This window comes from Mercenaria mercenaria, chromosome 13 (assembly GCF_021730395.1).
Source record: "Mercenaria mercenaria strain notata chromosome 13, MADL_Memer_1, whole genome shotgun sequence".
Lineage (NCBI taxonomy): Eukaryota > Metazoa > Mollusca > Bivalvia > Venerida > Veneridae > Mercenaria > Mercenaria mercenaria.
Genome location: NC_069373.1, coordinates 61,631,987 through 61,648,309, shown reverse-complemented (window position 1 = coordinate 61,648,309; position 16,323 = coordinate 61,631,987). Strand labels below are relative to the sequence as shown.

General features: G+C 35.8%; 2 protein-coding genes across 8 annotated transcripts in view; one reads left to right on the top strand and one right to left on the bottom strand.

Annotated features, from left to right (window-relative positions):
* The first annotated feature begins 8,501 nt into the window (after positions 1 to 8,501).
* On the top strand, positions 8,502 to 10,473 carry LOC123528698 (protein mab-21-like). The gene has a single exon (XM_045308637.2). It carries the CDS (start codon positions 9,452 to 9,454, stop codon positions 10,307 to 10,309), a length of 858 nt encoding a protein of 285 aa, XP_045164572.2. The 5' UTR covers positions 8,502 to 9,451; the 3' UTR covers positions 10,310 to 10,473.
* A 1,286-nt stretch (positions 10,474 to 11,759) lies between these two features.
* Positions 11,760 to 16,323, bottom strand: part of LOC123528696 (uncharacterized) — a 52,416-nt gene continuing 47,852 nt past the window's right edge. For all 7 annotated transcript variants that reach the window (XM_045308629.2, XM_045308633.2, XM_045308630.2 and 4 more), the window contains 2 exons: positions 15,769 to 16,179; positions 11,760 to 15,490 (listed from right to left, as the gene is read on the bottom strand). In XM_045308629.2, coding sequence (XP_045164564.2) covers positions 15,033 to 15,490; positions 15,769 to 16,179 — 869 coding nt within the window. In that variant the 3' untranslated portion in view covers positions 11,760 to 15,032. The remainder of the gene's footprint in view (positions 15,491 to 15,768; positions 16,180 to 16,323) is intronic.

Here is a 16,323-nt window from a genome sequence, read left to right as displayed (position 1 = left end):
GCTGGTCGCAAACCCACTATGTTGGTTTTCTCATGGCACGGCTCAATGACCAACTCTGTAAAACATGAACGGTGCCAGAAAGGTAGAAGTCGAGTTTGACTCATTCACTGTCGCGGTTAAAAGTGACTTTCATAGTGCGGCCGCAAACAACATTCATTCTGAAACTTTTGCTACAGGGAAACATTTTTTGATAATTTAGCATGCAAGAAAAATTCAATTTATGTTAGCTATTGTATATTTGACATTTGTTTTAGATTATTTTAACCATAATTGATTGTTCTCCTTCTTGGACAAAGAAAAATGGTTTTAGAATACGATTAGTGTTTACTGCAATCGAAAAAGCTTGCTTGCTGCACTATTTGTTCTAAGCACATGTCGGAATGAAACAGCGTAAAGCTGCGCCCACAGCGGGTGGCTTCTGCACGACTTACCCGTGCGGCATATGAGGTTGATGGTGTTGGTGAGGGTCTGGTATGGAGCCAGTGCATTCATTGAACAGTTACCATATCCGTGCTGCAGACAGCGCTCTATCCTGAAAATAGTTTAATGTAAAGATTCAATATATACATTTACTGTAAAATGAAATAACTTAAGTTGTAACATGTTTTTAAGATAAGTTCAGTTGTCCAGGTAAACCCAGTTGAAGTCATCGAGTTTCTCCTTCACTGCTTTGGATATTGGTACTACTGTTTGCAGATCAAATTGCCCTTTCCTCCTTTTTGAAATCGATAGAGTTACTCTTTTACGTCACAAAAACGGTGAAGCTGAAGCTATTTTTGGAGCAGTGCTGACAGGTTAACCCCGCCTCATTCATTCACTTTGTGGTGAAACTTTTTTCTTTATTTTGACGTCACACAAAGCGCGCGCTCTGACTCTATCTTTGAAGTATTGCCGTACTTGCATACATTGTAAAATGCAATGAATAAGGAGAAAATAGATATATGAGCCGTGCCATGGGAAAACCAACATAGTGGCTTTGCGATCAGCATGGATCCAGACCAGCCTGCGCATCCGCGCAGTCTGGTCAGGATCCATGCTGTTCGTTAACAGTTTCTCCAATTCCAATAGGCTTTAAAAGCGAACAGCATGGAGCCTGACCAGACTGCGCGGATGCGCAGGCTGGTCTGGATCCATGCTGGTCGCAAACCCACTATGTTGGTTTTCTCATGGCACGGCTCATATATTGTTTCAAAAGTAGAATATAGAATATTTCAACTACGTTCAAATGAAATCAGCGTTTTTTGTTTGTTATGACAATTATTATCGACGAAATTTCTAACCATGCAAAAGTAGCCTATAGGCCTACATGGTTTTAAATAGAAAGGTATTGTCATTGATCATTGAACCTTCAAGCTCCGCAACACTTAATTGCCTGGTTTGGATATCTGACTGAAGGAATTAGTTGATTTACTGTTTAAAAGAAAATAAATTCTTACCCTTTTCCACAGTAGTTTTCTTTAATGTCACTTAAAAGTTGGGAGCTTGTCGGGTTGAAATAGATTCGAGGAACCAGGTCAGCGGCGGGTCTAGCGCAGATCTCTACTTCGGCCAAGTCGCACTCACTTCCAGATATAAACGGTAGGCCTGAATGTAGTTTGAGTTTTAAGTAAATACCTGGTTTCCACCCGATTTTTAAGTTGCGCATTCTTCTGATGAAATCATTTATAAAGGTCCATAGAATAGAATTCTGTACCATCAAAATTTGGAAATAAAATATATCTAGCATGCAGATGGATCCCATCTAAACCGGTTTCCGTTTTTCAATACACTCAGTCACACTCAAGTTTTCAACCTTTTTTTCCTCTTTGCAGAACGAAGGAGTTGAGAGTTTAAATAGCAAGAAAAGGGTATAGGCTAGTTAACAAACAAAAAAGTAGTTTCACTTGAATTTCGTTGCCACATGAGCGCAAACGTAAATTAAATTTTTCATAACAGAAATTAGACATATTAGAGATATATAAACTATACATATTCAAGGCATGTTCTAATCTCTGGCCTGGCCTGGCCCGGCCTGGCCTGGCCCGATGAGCCCAATTTTCGACCGAGCCGGGCCAGGCCAGGCCAGGCCAGGCCATAGATTTCAATTTCGTAAAAGGTGAAAGTGATTTTTATAGCTTCTTTAAAATCTGACTTTTTGAATAAGTTTAGATATTTCAGACATTATATAAATACATTTTGAACTCCCACTCTGTAAAATTATACACCTGGGAATAAGCCTGTAGCTAACATAACTATTATGTTTAATTTAAAGGTGATGCCTGATTAATTGTTGTGACTATTATCAGGGGATTTCCACCTCAATTGACTCTTGACTGGTGGCTTGGTTTTCCCCCAATTGAATAAGATAACTAAGTTCATTATTTTGTCTATTGAGGATTATTTAGTATTGTCCGAAATTATTGAACTAGCACTCAAGAGTATTCCATATGCTTCCATAAAAAATCGGTGCCCAAACATAAATAAATATATAAATATTGAAAACCAAATAAGATACCGGTATAAACATTTCTTTACTGCCAGGTCGTACATGCAGATAAAATTGTGCTGACAAAACGTTCAGCTACCAATCTCGGGACTGTAAGTTCGAAACCGTGACCTGTTTGACCATTTTCATTATCATTTTTTCTCTGTAAACTTAGAATGCAGGAATTGTCACTTATGATTTATTGTTCATTTTTTGAAAGAAATACACAAGTATTTGACATTCTTCTACATACAAGTTATTACCATGAAATGTTGTAAGAATAAAATTATAAAACCGGTATCAATAAAATGACATTATATTGATTTAATGAAAACAATCTGAATTGAAATCGAACCCATGGTAACATGTGTGAAAGTCGCAGAACTTATCACTACGCCACTGTGTCATTGGTAAACTTTGCATGTTATTTTGGTCAATTTAGATATTTTCAGGTTACAAATACGGTGTAAAATAAAGAGTGGCACCTGTCAATACTAACGGACAACAACTTTCAATTTCTAAAATAATGCTACATCCGTTCTAGAACCTGGGATAGTATAGTGCGGAAAGCGATATATGAATTTTGTAGTTTAGGTTATACATATACTGAATATTTTTGTAAGATTGTTTTTATATTGATCTAAGTATGTGGAAAAAAATCCTACAAAGTTTTGTAAAACAGGCTCAAGAGCATCTTTTAGCATTAAATATATCACTTAGAAATAACATAAACACAATGCACCATTATTTTTTTTGTGCAAGACAAATATCAATAATTTAAAATGCAAACACCCTGACAATGAGTTAGAGGTCCCACAATGAATATTATTTTTATTACTCTTCCATAAATTGAACATCAGCTTAACTAAACCAAACACATTAAAAGTTCAACTGAACAGTTAAAAGGTCAGCTAAGGATAGTAGGGACACAACCTGTAATTACAATTCCCAAAGAGATGCATGCAAATATTCAGTTATATTGCAGCAGGTAAACTTATCAATGAAATTAGCCATTAGTTTTAAAACCAAGTGTTAAAGCTGACTTTAAATAATTTGATCACAGAAAAAAATGGGTAGTTATCATTTAGTTACACCATTTTCTTCAGTGCAAATCTGTATTTCAAATAAGATGAATGATGGCTAATTAATGATTCTCCAGGGGACTGGTTTCTCATTTTGTTTGACATGCACCAAGTAAACAATGCAGGTTAATACGGCAGCCTGGAAAACCTGGGATGGGCTCGTGGGATGGGCTCATGGGATGGGATGGGATGGGCTGAAGGTCATGGGATCGTGGGCCCAAGGTCAGAAAAATATATAGTGAGAAACATGAATTAAAAGTTCAACTGGGCAATTAAGAGGTCAGCTAAGGATAACAGGGACACAGCCTGTAATTACAATTCCCAGAGTGAGACTCACACTGTATTGGCTGCCAAGAAGGGAAACAAAGAAAGAAAATACCAACACTTAGTCTTCTAACCTGTTAGAATGTACTTCTACGGTTCCAATATAAGTGATGAAAAATTTATGGACTGTATTTTTATCATAAGTAAAGCAAAAGAGCAATTATTTTTAACAAAATATGACCATTTATTGTCCATTTGGTGTTAATATAAACATCATTTTTTATTATATTTAAAGCAAAAAAAAGAGCAATTAATTTGGATAAAATATAATCATTTATTGTCCACTTGGTGTTAATGTAAACATCAAAATCTATTACCAATAAATTGAAAACTGTCATATGTTTGAGAATCCCCCTTTTCGTATGTTATAATATGTCTAATACATTAAATTCATTTCTGTCATCTTTTTATTCTGAAATTTGTCAATTATTGTTTTCTTTTCAGTAACTTTTTTTTCAGAACTGATTTGTCATAAGCTCCATTTCATATTTTCTCTCAAAATGAATTTTCATCAAACATTAATGTTGTAGGTTCATTCTCTTACTTGGGTTAGAGGTCAACTGCTGAATTCATCATTTTTCTCCCTGTGACATATATACATGTAATTCTACCCTTTATCTTCATAATTCTTCATTATACCAAATTGTTTTGTTTTGATATTCAATTTCTTCTGCTATAAAAATAAGTCTACTTTTATTTCATAAAGGTATCAATTATAAATACACATGCAAGAAGTATATATTTTTTAATTTTCATAATATTACTTTAAAATTATTACTGTTCTACGTGTTTTTATTTTTCATAATATTACTTTAAAATTGTTACTGTTTTATTAAGTGTATTACTGACTGAATCAAGAGAATTAACAATAATAATAATAGCAATATACTGTTATTAGCCTACAGAATAAGACATTAACCCATTTTGTTACTCTCGGCCAGATCTTATTGACAGTATGGCATGAATTCCCAGAAGTATCATTTATTTTATAGAGAACTGTTCACCTTAAGAAACCTTCGAGAATCTGAGAAAATTTTAGGGGCAAATAAGTTCAGCCCATGTCCTTGAGCCCATCCCATCCCATCCCCAGAGCCCATCCCATGAGCCCATCCCAGGTTTTCCAGGATTCCGGTTAATACTGCCTGCTATTGTAATTGTATATTTAGATTTCATGCCATTCATTTCTCTATGTACAATAAAATCTGGCCTGGCCTGGCCTGGCCCAGTCGAAAATTGGGCTCATCGGGCCAGGCCAGGCCAGGCCAGAGATTAGAACATGCCCATATTCAAAAATGTAAATATGTTTAAATGAAACTAAATGCATTTATCGTTAACAGAATAGAAAACTATACTCACAGACAGTAAAAGTCACCAAAACACTGAGTACATGTAGAAACATCTCCATACTGACTGTTGTACTGGTCAAACAGGTAATGAAATTTATTTCAATAAATACGAAATTTATCCGACAAGCCTCCCTAAGCGGATATTTCTGGAAGAATGTTACGTTGTCCGCAACTATCTGTCACGCAATGGTCAGTTAATCTATGTCCATTATCTTATTCATATAATTTGATTTTACTGAATTAATAAGCAGGCATTAATTGAAGTTGTTTGTTTTGCGTCAACTTGTACTAAAGGTAATGACATTGCACCCGCGAAGCTTTTCCCGTGGGAGACCGTTCCTCATGCCACCGGTGCGGGCAGTCAAACGCAGATAAATGGTGCGATAAAAGCGATTTCTCAATTTGTCAAACCAAATGGTACCCAATATTTTTACTTACGTATACACAAAACAATAAATAAGTTAACAGTGTCTTTTTTTCGAGCCTCACCGATGTGAGTTCGAAACCTTGCATATGGTGTAGATTTCTTCATGCGAGGAAGTCATCCAAGCCGGTGGTTCTACTCAGGTGCTCGCCCATACCTGAAATGCTTTGGGACACTTGGAATCTTCCCCTACCATCAAAAGCTGGACAAGTCGATATAATAACCTCAAGTGTGTCGGTGTGACTCTAAATCCAGCAAAAACAAAACCATTTTGGGAAAAAACGACGATATAAGTATTGTTGCCGTTATAAATGAAGGAGTTTTAATCGAATACGGGATATTAATCCGAGGCTATAAACACTGCTTTGGGATGTGAGCTTGCTACTGGTTAGTATGAAGATTGCATCAAGATGCTAGAGTTTTAGGAATGGTCTTCAAACGCAGCTTGATACCCTCGGGTCTAAGCCTCAGCTTACTAAAACTTAGACTTGTTTTCAGAGAATTCTTAGTGTCTAGGGAGCGGCGCAGATCTACGATCGCGGGATCGTGAGTTCGATCCCCGGCCGAACGGGGCGTATGTTGTCCGTGACGATTTGATAAAAGATATTGTGTCTGAAATCATTCGTCATCCACCTCTGATTTATGTGTACTTGCGGAGAACAGGTCTGTACTGTTACAGAATCCAGGAACACTGGTTAGGTTAATTGCCCGCCGTTCCATAACTGATATACTTTTGAAAAACGGCGTTAAAGCCCTGCTCCGCGGCTATTCAAATTCTGTTGTGTGTATGCAACCCATGATTACAATATGTAACAGTTAACGGCCACGCGCCACACTTAGCACTCAAAACCACAGGTATTTTATATAGAATTTTATATAAAATAGACTCTATTTTGACAGGCGTCACTGTTTATAGTCAGGATTTTCATGCTTTTTCAGTGACAATTTAAGGTCAAAAGGTAGGACTGGAGCAGGTCTTTAAACCCAAAACAAAACAAACACTTTGATAACTAGTACAACCAGCATCAAGTTTGATACTGTGCCATCAATGTCCCCTTCCATTTCAATTTCAAAACCTGTGTACACGTATGTTACATGTCATGACTATTTTTTTTTCAACAGAATCTAAATGGATATGTCCAGTTTCACCAAAAGGATCGTCCTGACTGCTTTCCAATTGTTATTTTCTTTGATTTTTCTGTAATTCTGAGTCAGCACTTACACATTGTTGAAAAAAAAACCCTCAAAAAGCAGTTACAGTATTTTCATATTTTTTTATTTTGATTTGTAAGCACAGGCAATTTATCACTAGATTTCAGACATTCCAACGTCGTTAACTTTTACACTAAAACCTCATACAAGTGGTTAAATTTATGCCTTCTTAAGATGAGATAATACTATTTGATGAAACTAAAATTATGCATGTATACATTGTACATACTTTACAGTAAACATATTAATATACGTATCGAATTACCTATACATCATTTAATTTCAAAGGCAGATAAAATAGCTCGCACGGAATCCCATGTTTGGCGTTGCCACAACAGTACAAATATTGTTTTTGATGCAGGAGTGTTTGATGAATGAATGTGACTATCAGAAGATAGTTATGAGGTATATCCGGGTTTATACTTCTGAAATTACTTTTGAAATATATACCAAAAGTTTGGAAATGGGTAACACTGGGGTTCCCTCTGAAATATGTACCAAAAGGTTAAGAATTGGGGTTAGACTTAGAACTGAATTATATACCGAATGAAAGTAAAATGGCACACTTCTGACATAAATTTCAAAAGTTAGAAATGTAACTCGTCCGAAACCTCTGATGTTTCAAAAATTCGGAGTGGTGTATATCCGGTTACTTCTGAAATATGCACCAGAAGTTCAAGTAGAAGCGGATGTTTGAGTTAAAAATAAATTACATATATTTCTGACTTGACACACACGTCGTATAAACTTTAAATATAAACTATAATCAAGTTCTCACTCCCTGAATGTGTCGAGTGTTTCGGAATTTATGGAGGTAATTTCATGACATAGTAACATATCGTATACTAGTATACAAATACATGACATCAGTGATTTCTGTAGCTATGTACCAATATTTCAGCGGGTGGCTTGTTTCCCTTTGCAACAACCGGACCAGCATTTAGAATCAGCAAACCAGACATGCATATATAGGTAAAAACCAGTGAGTCCTCCGCAGCGCAGTGGTCAGTGCGGAAGTTCAAACTCATAAAAAGGAGCCTCGTTTTTTTCTTTTTACTGATTCGAACTACTAATTTCGCATCGCATATGGGTTCGAGTCTCCAGCGAAGATTCCATCCAGATAGCCTACGGGAAGCAGCTGATATGTGTATCTGCCTATGACTGAAAAAGCAAGGATGGGTAGCTGGGGTTTTCCTTTCACCACTTAAACCTTGGGAGTGGAGATGGGGCGGGGTTTAATGCTCAACATTCTCAGCAAACAATGTAACCAACAATAACAAGAGGAAAAGATAATCTACCATATCAATTTTCCCTGCGCCGTGGCTGGCGTCTACTTTACAGCTAAAAAACATTAAAGGTTTCACAAGAAATATAATCATAGTCTCGCTTAGATACTAGGAGCCGCAGCTTAAAGGGGGTTAACCAGATTTTGGCCTAGTCATAAACATACCGAAGAATATTCCTCCGGCCACTAATCGATAGCGGTCAGATTTTCTATAAAGAAATAAGAAGGGCATGTACACATTTTACTTAATAACAAAATTACTAAAAATAAGAAACATTAGGTGCATAAAGATTACCAAACTTTAATATCTGATCACTAACACACAAAATCACAAAATCTAGATTTTCACAGGAGGTATTTTCAAAACTTTGATATGCCTACCAAGATAGCACTATTTTAGAGTAAGTATAAATTTGATAAACATACTTTGCTTAGAAGGAATATAAATACACAAGACCTGTTGTTAGATTGGCAGTTATATCATTATCCCCCTTTGCCTTGTCGAGCCGGATTGCATTGATTGGAAATAAATAAATTCAGAAGCTAGGCACAGTTTGGGTTAATATTGTTGAAATATCCCGATATTAAAGGGGATAATTAAAAACTTTTGTTAAAGTCATTTTTACCTAACATTATATCCCGGGTCTTCTTGTTCCTTGAATAAATCCCTTAAGGTGAAAACTGTCATAAAATAATGCTTATCCCTTTAAGAAATTTCGGGAAACCAAAAAGGATTGGTACTTTGTGAGATATAATAATAAACACACGTAGTTCCAAGTTATCTCATTTATAGTCCTAAGTTAATCTCATTTTTGAATAATAGAATGGGAACGTTGTGTTCTGTGTGTGGAGGAAAGGAAATCAGAACGCCAGGAAACGAGAGAGAACTCGTATCTGAACACATATGCCAAATTGCAAGTAAACTTTCAAGAGTACCATTTAAAGTACGATGTGTCGTGTTATACAACAAATTCTACAATGAGGTTATCCATAAAGGATTTATAAACTCCTTCAGAGACGACAACATATACGCAAAGGACTGGTCGACGGTTGTTGGCAGTTACGTAGAGAAAACGTGCGTGAATAGTTCTGACGTCGATTTCATGCGTGATACTGGTGAGGTATTCGCAGACGCTGATGATATACCAAATGACAGGATGAGTGGGTTAATAGTCACCACAGACCATTCTAGAATGCCGCCTGGTTCATGTTGGCTTCGATATCATAATACGACCAGGTTTGACCGATATTCGGATCCACCAAAACACAGAAACGGTGTAGAATGGTTTTTGAAGTGCGGTGATAAAATCAAATATGCAAACACTGTATGTCGTGCTAAAACAATTGATGGACACACATGAACCACGCAAATCAATGTTTGACTATTCTGTTTGCAGTACACCTGCTTTACAAGCGAATAAAGATGGATATCATTACTTCTCAAGAAAAATGGTTGAAGAATTTGACTCCACTAATGGATTAACGGTATTAAATACTTTCAATAAAATGCTCCCTAAATGGATGAATCATGGCCCGGCATTCAAACAAACGTATTTTGGATGTTTCGACGTGGATATTGTCAACTCCTTTAACTGTTCAAAAGGTTGGCCTGACTCAGCTAAGGAATGGCAAAATCGACCGAGAAAGTGGCCACAAAAAGACCTAGTTACAAAAATTGTTAATTCGGGGTTTCACGTTGTTCCAATAGCTTCTAAAATACAAGGAACTGAAAACCCGGACTTGGAATGGAGGATATCTTTCAGGACTGCGGAAACTATGCTTGTTCAGTCTTTCAGTGAATGTCAAAGGTTGTGCCTAATTACACTCAAGGTTCTGGTCAAGGAGCACATAGAATCCAAGTTCCCGGATAAAGATTTTATGTCGAGTTATATCATGAAAACACTGGTGTTTTGGACTATAGAAGAAACGGATGCGTCAGTTTGGGAGGAGAGCAACATGACAGTTTGTCTCAGTCTGTGTTTAGAGAAGTTGAAACGGTGGTTGAAGGTCGGGTTCTGTCCAAATTATTTCATCCCTGATTACAATCTGTTCAGAACAAAATTACACAGAATGTTTATTCTGGGTTTTCGAGAGTGGCTTATAGCAGAACTTGAAAGGGACGACTGGAGGATTCTTCTCCGCTGTAAATCATTCAAGCATCTCAGAAACTAGCCAAAGTATATGACATTTGTGCTCGTGAAGCATGTGACAATGCAGGAAAATGTCTATATAAGCCATCGGCTTTCGATCCTATCCTAAGGGTATTTCTGAATTTGTTACATTGTATACAATTTGTAAACCACCTATTACGCTAATAAAATATGTTTAAACCCCAAGGACAATGCCATAATGCAATTTACAATGAAACTTATTTAATTGAGAGATAAAAGACAATGTGAATGCATTTACTTTCAGGTTTTCCTGCAGTTGTTGCCGGACAAGAAATGTAAATACATTTAATTCCAATATTTCAATGAGTATACAAGATATTTGTGAAACTCATATGCCCAAAAGTCCCGCCCAGTAAGATGGGCCGCTATAGGTAACTCGGCCTCAAGTATGCTCTGGTCGTAAAGTTAAAGGTAAATTTTATTTACCGTCGCTTCGTAAAACAATGGACATAAGCTCAGGTAGAGCTTTTGAGCGGCCCTATTTTAACTGTTAAAACCAATTATACCTTACCCCCAGCAATTTGCTGGTACCCATTTACAGTTGGGTCGGAGGCAATCATGATAAAGTGCCTTGTCCAAGGACACACCGCAATAGGAGTAGCCAGGAATTGAACCCGGGGCCTTCATCTCCTTGGAAAGCGTCTTAGCCCTCTCGACCAATCGCCCCGCCAATCGTTGTATTTTCGCCTTCCGTAATGACGTCATTGTATTAATCTGACCGGAGATAAAATGTGGTAATCGTATTAATATATTAGTTACTACCATTTAGCCTAAAAAGGAACTCGGATATAATGAAACAATTGTTGACTTTTGAGCCACTGAATTTGATCATAATGATGTGATATTCAACGGAAGAATATTGACCAGGGATGAAAGATTTCTGTTTGTCGATTAACACTACCCCTTTACAGACTAAGCGATATTTATTATTACGCCAGATTAATATAACACTCTTTTCATGATAGACATGTTCAAGGGTGCTTTACACTAATTGGACAGGTCACAACATAAGCACAAAAATATGCAGCAAATTCCTGTGCGATACCCATTTGGTAGATCACATTACTAATGCAGCTTGGGCAAATAGGTAACAAAAATTGTATTTTCAGGATATTGTGAACAAATACTATATTTTCAAGCACCGGTACACTAACTTGCTTGAAACAATTGCCTCAGTAAGCCAAGCCATTCCTTTTCAGAAGGATTTTCTTTAATTTATATTTTGTTGGGAGATGTGATCCAATATTGGAACACCTGGCACTGCGAGTACATGTAATAAACTTAATCAAAGCAAGGTGACCCCCAAGTTATTCGGCTCATTTGACAACTGAAGAAAAGATGCAGTTGAATGAACATTTGTCTGTTATACATTCTCGCATACCAGAGGTATACCAAGGTTCTATAACAAAAGTAAAATTTAGGGAAAGCTGAGAAATAAGAAAGATGGTAAATGTAGTATAATTTTCATTTACTTTTCAATAGGTTAGTTTTCAGTACAGTACATAATTTATGTAGCTGTCTTCAAACCATGAACTATACAGTACAATAGATAGAGCTGTTCACAAAGCTACCCTACAACAAATATACACCTCTCTGTGCTTGTATACAAAACAATGTAACTGATGTAGTCAAAAGACAAGAGATTTTTGGCCTGAACATTTCCCTAAATATGCACCAATGACTGTTTAAAACATAATTTTTTATGCAATCACCTTAATGTTAATGGGAAAAAACAAGAATATTTTAATATCTGAAAGTCTATTAAGACAAAACCTCAAATAAATCTTTTATCAAAGACGTCCATTTTGTTCCAAGTTTTTCTGTTCTTCTTTATATCACAATTCTTTAATGTTTTGATTATATTCTGTCCAAGTACAAGAGCCTCAAAATGTGATATCAATCAAAAATCTATCTTTACAGGAACAATATTCTAAGTATTAAAAGGCTTACGAAAATGAAAATAAAGCTCAACTAATATTACTTTCCCACATTTAAACATCTAATGAAGAAATGTTACCTCAACCTTGCAGATCATTATTTTTAATATTGAAAATAGACAAAGGGAAAAAAAGAACACCTCTCATATTTTCAACATAAAAACAAATTTCTGAAAAGTTAAAACACATCCCTTTCTATGTAATTATGATCAGTCCTATACCTGGGGCCCATTTTAAAGGGAAGTATGCAACATTTTACAACTTTTCAACAGAACTTACTGAAACATATTAAGTGGAAAAACTGGACTACAGACAAAAAGGTACAGTTATTTAAATAATTCATCTAAGTTAACCACACGAGATTATGCCCATACATGGCTAAGACAATGATGTTATTGTGCCTAAGTAGTCATCATAATTTTAGAAGAAAGATTCTAAAATAGCTGTAGATTCCAAACTAAAGTCAAGTTTTCCACTTCTATTTATGGTTCAGAAAGCCCGGTGTAACTCCAAATGTCTTGAAATGTTGATAATCGCCTTCAAATAAATAATTTTAGCATTGACAATATAAGAAACAAAAGCACCGCCCATAAGTGCCATCGCTCATCTGCAAGTGCTGGTCAGTGTGAAGAAAAGACTTATAGTTCAGAATTTCTAAGTACAGAAAGGGCCATAATTCTGACAAATTGCAGGATAGAGTTATGGTTCTTGGCCTACAGTCACTTAATGATGTAAACAAGTCTGCAAAGTTTCAAGGTTGTGACTCTTATAATAAGTTTTTGAGAACAGACGGGCAGTTATAGTTCTTGGCCTACAAAGTCATCTAATAATGACCGTTTCAAAGTTGTAGCTCTTACAGTTTCTGAGAAAAGGTGGACCTAAACAAAACTTTTAACCAATGCCGACTACCAAGTGACAACAATACCTCATAGATTTCTTTCAAAACAAATTTTTAACTAAAAAGAATTCAGGAAGTGTGTAACTATAGTTCCTTCATTAATTTTGAACTATTTCTAACCATACAAACTTTTCATCTCAAACAGGCTTGAATAAAAAATATATTTTCTTGTTATTCGACCAAACAAGCTAAAAAGTGGTAATGGTGTTTAAGAACAGTGGAGGTTGAGACATATCCATTCAACAGAAAAGATCCATTCAATGGTAAGTATCTATTACAAATTATCTATTTAAAGCATGCAATTACAGTCAATAGTCGATTTCATGTGTTTCACTGAAATTTTATTTCGAAAATCCAAATGAAGTTGTATATCCACAGTATTTTCTCATCACTTACAAAAGAGCCCAATTATTTCCTCATCGCCTAAGGTATCTATTTGGTGGCAAATAAACAAATAAATTTAGCCAAACCATGTAAACATTTGGGTGAACAAAGGAAAAAAATCCTTAATGTGTCTGCAAACTTTACCAGAATTGGTACGACTGTAAGTTAGGGTCATCACACAGTAAATATGAAGAAATAGTCTCTGTAATACAACCAAGATTTGAGTGGTATAACAACACAAAATGAAGGTTTATATATCTAACAAAATATACAAAAACAAAATGCCCTACGTAGTAACATCGGTCTGCAAAAATTTCTATCTCAATGTATGTACATGTACAAAAATAGACATCTCTCTACAATATAAAGTTTTTTCCTTTGCTTATATACAGAAATCTCCAACAAAGTTGATTCAAACTGACACATCAATATTGAAGTAAATTTGAAGTAAAATTGCACAGGTTTTGCATCAAAGAAGAGCACTATACAAACGTATAGATTATTTTGTTATACCTTTGGATAAATAGAATAAATAGGATAGATTTTTTTTACATTTTCTACAAAAGAGAACTTCAAAGGGGACGGAAAGAACAAAAACACAGAAAGACAGAACGTACAGACAGACAAATACAAGAGGGCATAAAACATGGTACATATCTCTCTTGGGACAGTTTTTGTGTCAACTGAATCAGCTTTGCTGTCAGACAGTCATATTTACACACAACTTATGAAATATTGTACTAGGATATTAACAAACTGTGTTACAGCTGTAGTGTATCTTTAAAACATCTAGTTTTTCTATCTTTGATTATCCCAAACTGTACATTTAAAATATGTTAACTTTTCCCCATCTTTATACCTCTACGTTCTACATACACACAAGGATCTATCTTTTCCTAAGTCATTGAACAAAAAATATTGGAGTGCACTTTGTTTCTGGACACTAATGTTTCCCTCACCTGTGGATTTTCATACAAAGTCTACCTTGCTAGTGACAACAATAAATACTTCCTAATGTGTTATTTACAAGTAAAATGAATGACATGAACACTTAAAAAAACAACTTTGTGGTTCCTGTCACATTTCATGTGATACTTGATGTTCTTACGTAAGAAATATTGTACAAAATGACAAAGCAATGATTTCAGACTTGAAACTAAAATGTAACATCATAAAACAAGCAATATGGTAAATGTGATAGCTTACAACATAAATGAGCAATTTCAACAACGTTACACAATAACAAGTTTTGAAACTGGCTTACTTTACAAACTATAAACAAAGTATAAACAATGCTGCCTTATTTCTCTAACTATCCCTTTACCGTGCTTTATCTCCAATTCCCTCAAAACACACAAAACATTGAAATAAAATCATCTAAAAAAGCATCATCGTTGGTGAAAAGCACACCAAAACGTCCGTAACATTCAATTTTGTATCTCTAAAATAAAGTTACTTATTTTAAATGACCAATCTTCAATTGTAAAATACAAAACTACTAAGAATCAGTATTTATGTGAAGTCTGTTTTGTAAATGGTTTCCTATTCAATGGGTGATTATTAGTAGGAGCAGCACGTTTCTGGTTCCATGATGATGGTGACAAGTCTCTATGATTACTGAATGATTGGTTCCCGGGTCCATTTTGAGAGTGATTGTTTGAGTTATTGAATGAATGACTCAACAATGTTGGCGATACTTTCAATCGTGGAGAAACTTTGCCGAAACTTGCTGATGGTGAAGACTTATTGTAGCCATGGAAGTTTTTACCAGAGCTACCAGGATGAGAGTTTTGCCTGAGGAAATTAGCACTTGACTGATGACCATAGTCAAACACCTGGGGTTTTGAACCAGTTGATGATATCCCATTTACAGTAGTACTGTTACCCATCTGCTCAACACCCGATGATAAGCTGACAGATGATGATGGATTTGGCAGTGATTTCTGAACTTTGCTTATCTGAGCTGAAATACAGAAATAACACTAAGTCAGCTAAACCTAAAAGTCAAGAAAACAACTTTCACAAGGCACATAAAGTTTACGTGGAATAACTTACTCATGACAGATGCAAGAAAACACACATTAAATTACTAAAACATTCAAGGAAGTCTTACATAATACTGTTATTACTATCAAGTTATTTTATCTAGTACATTTCCAGTAACAGTTCAACTGTATCAAGCATAAGACATCAGATTTTTGTTAAAGAAATGATAAAACTTTTGCATAACAGGAAGTTTACCTTTGATAGCGGCTAGTTGTGCAGTGAGATCATTTTGCAATTTCTGAGGGTTCTTCACATTTGACAACAGGTTAGTGAGAGGTGCATGAAGTGCTGACGTTAATTGGGGTTTGCTGTTAGGGGGTGGAACCATACTGGGAACTGCCCCAATGTTATTCTTTGCTGGCCCCGTTGCAGGAGGCGGGGGTGGAACCATCTGGGGTACAGCACTAGACGGTCCCATAACTGATGATGCCGAGTCTCCAGTTTTTAGTGAAGAAGTCGGGTATGTCTTAATGTTGAGAAGTGATTGTACTGCACCTCCATTTGTGATCCTTGATGACCTTGACCCCTGTGTTTGTGGAGGTGGAGGGGGTGGGGGTGGTACATCTGCTCCATCACCATTAGTTGTTGATCCCTTCACTGACTGGTCTAAACATAAAATGCAGCTTATTTACATATGTCTGACATCGCATATTAACCCAAAATAACTTGAAATAAAAAATCTTATCTCACATATAAAGGAATTACCAGTACAACGACTATGTCTACTCCAATTCATTCCTTTTTTTCAAC

Bases quoted from the DNA above. Each gene is read 5' to 3' on its own strand.
- LOC123528698 (XM_045308637.2), top strand. From the start codon at position 9,452: ATGCAAACACTGTATGTCGTGCTAAAACAATTGATGGACACACATGAA.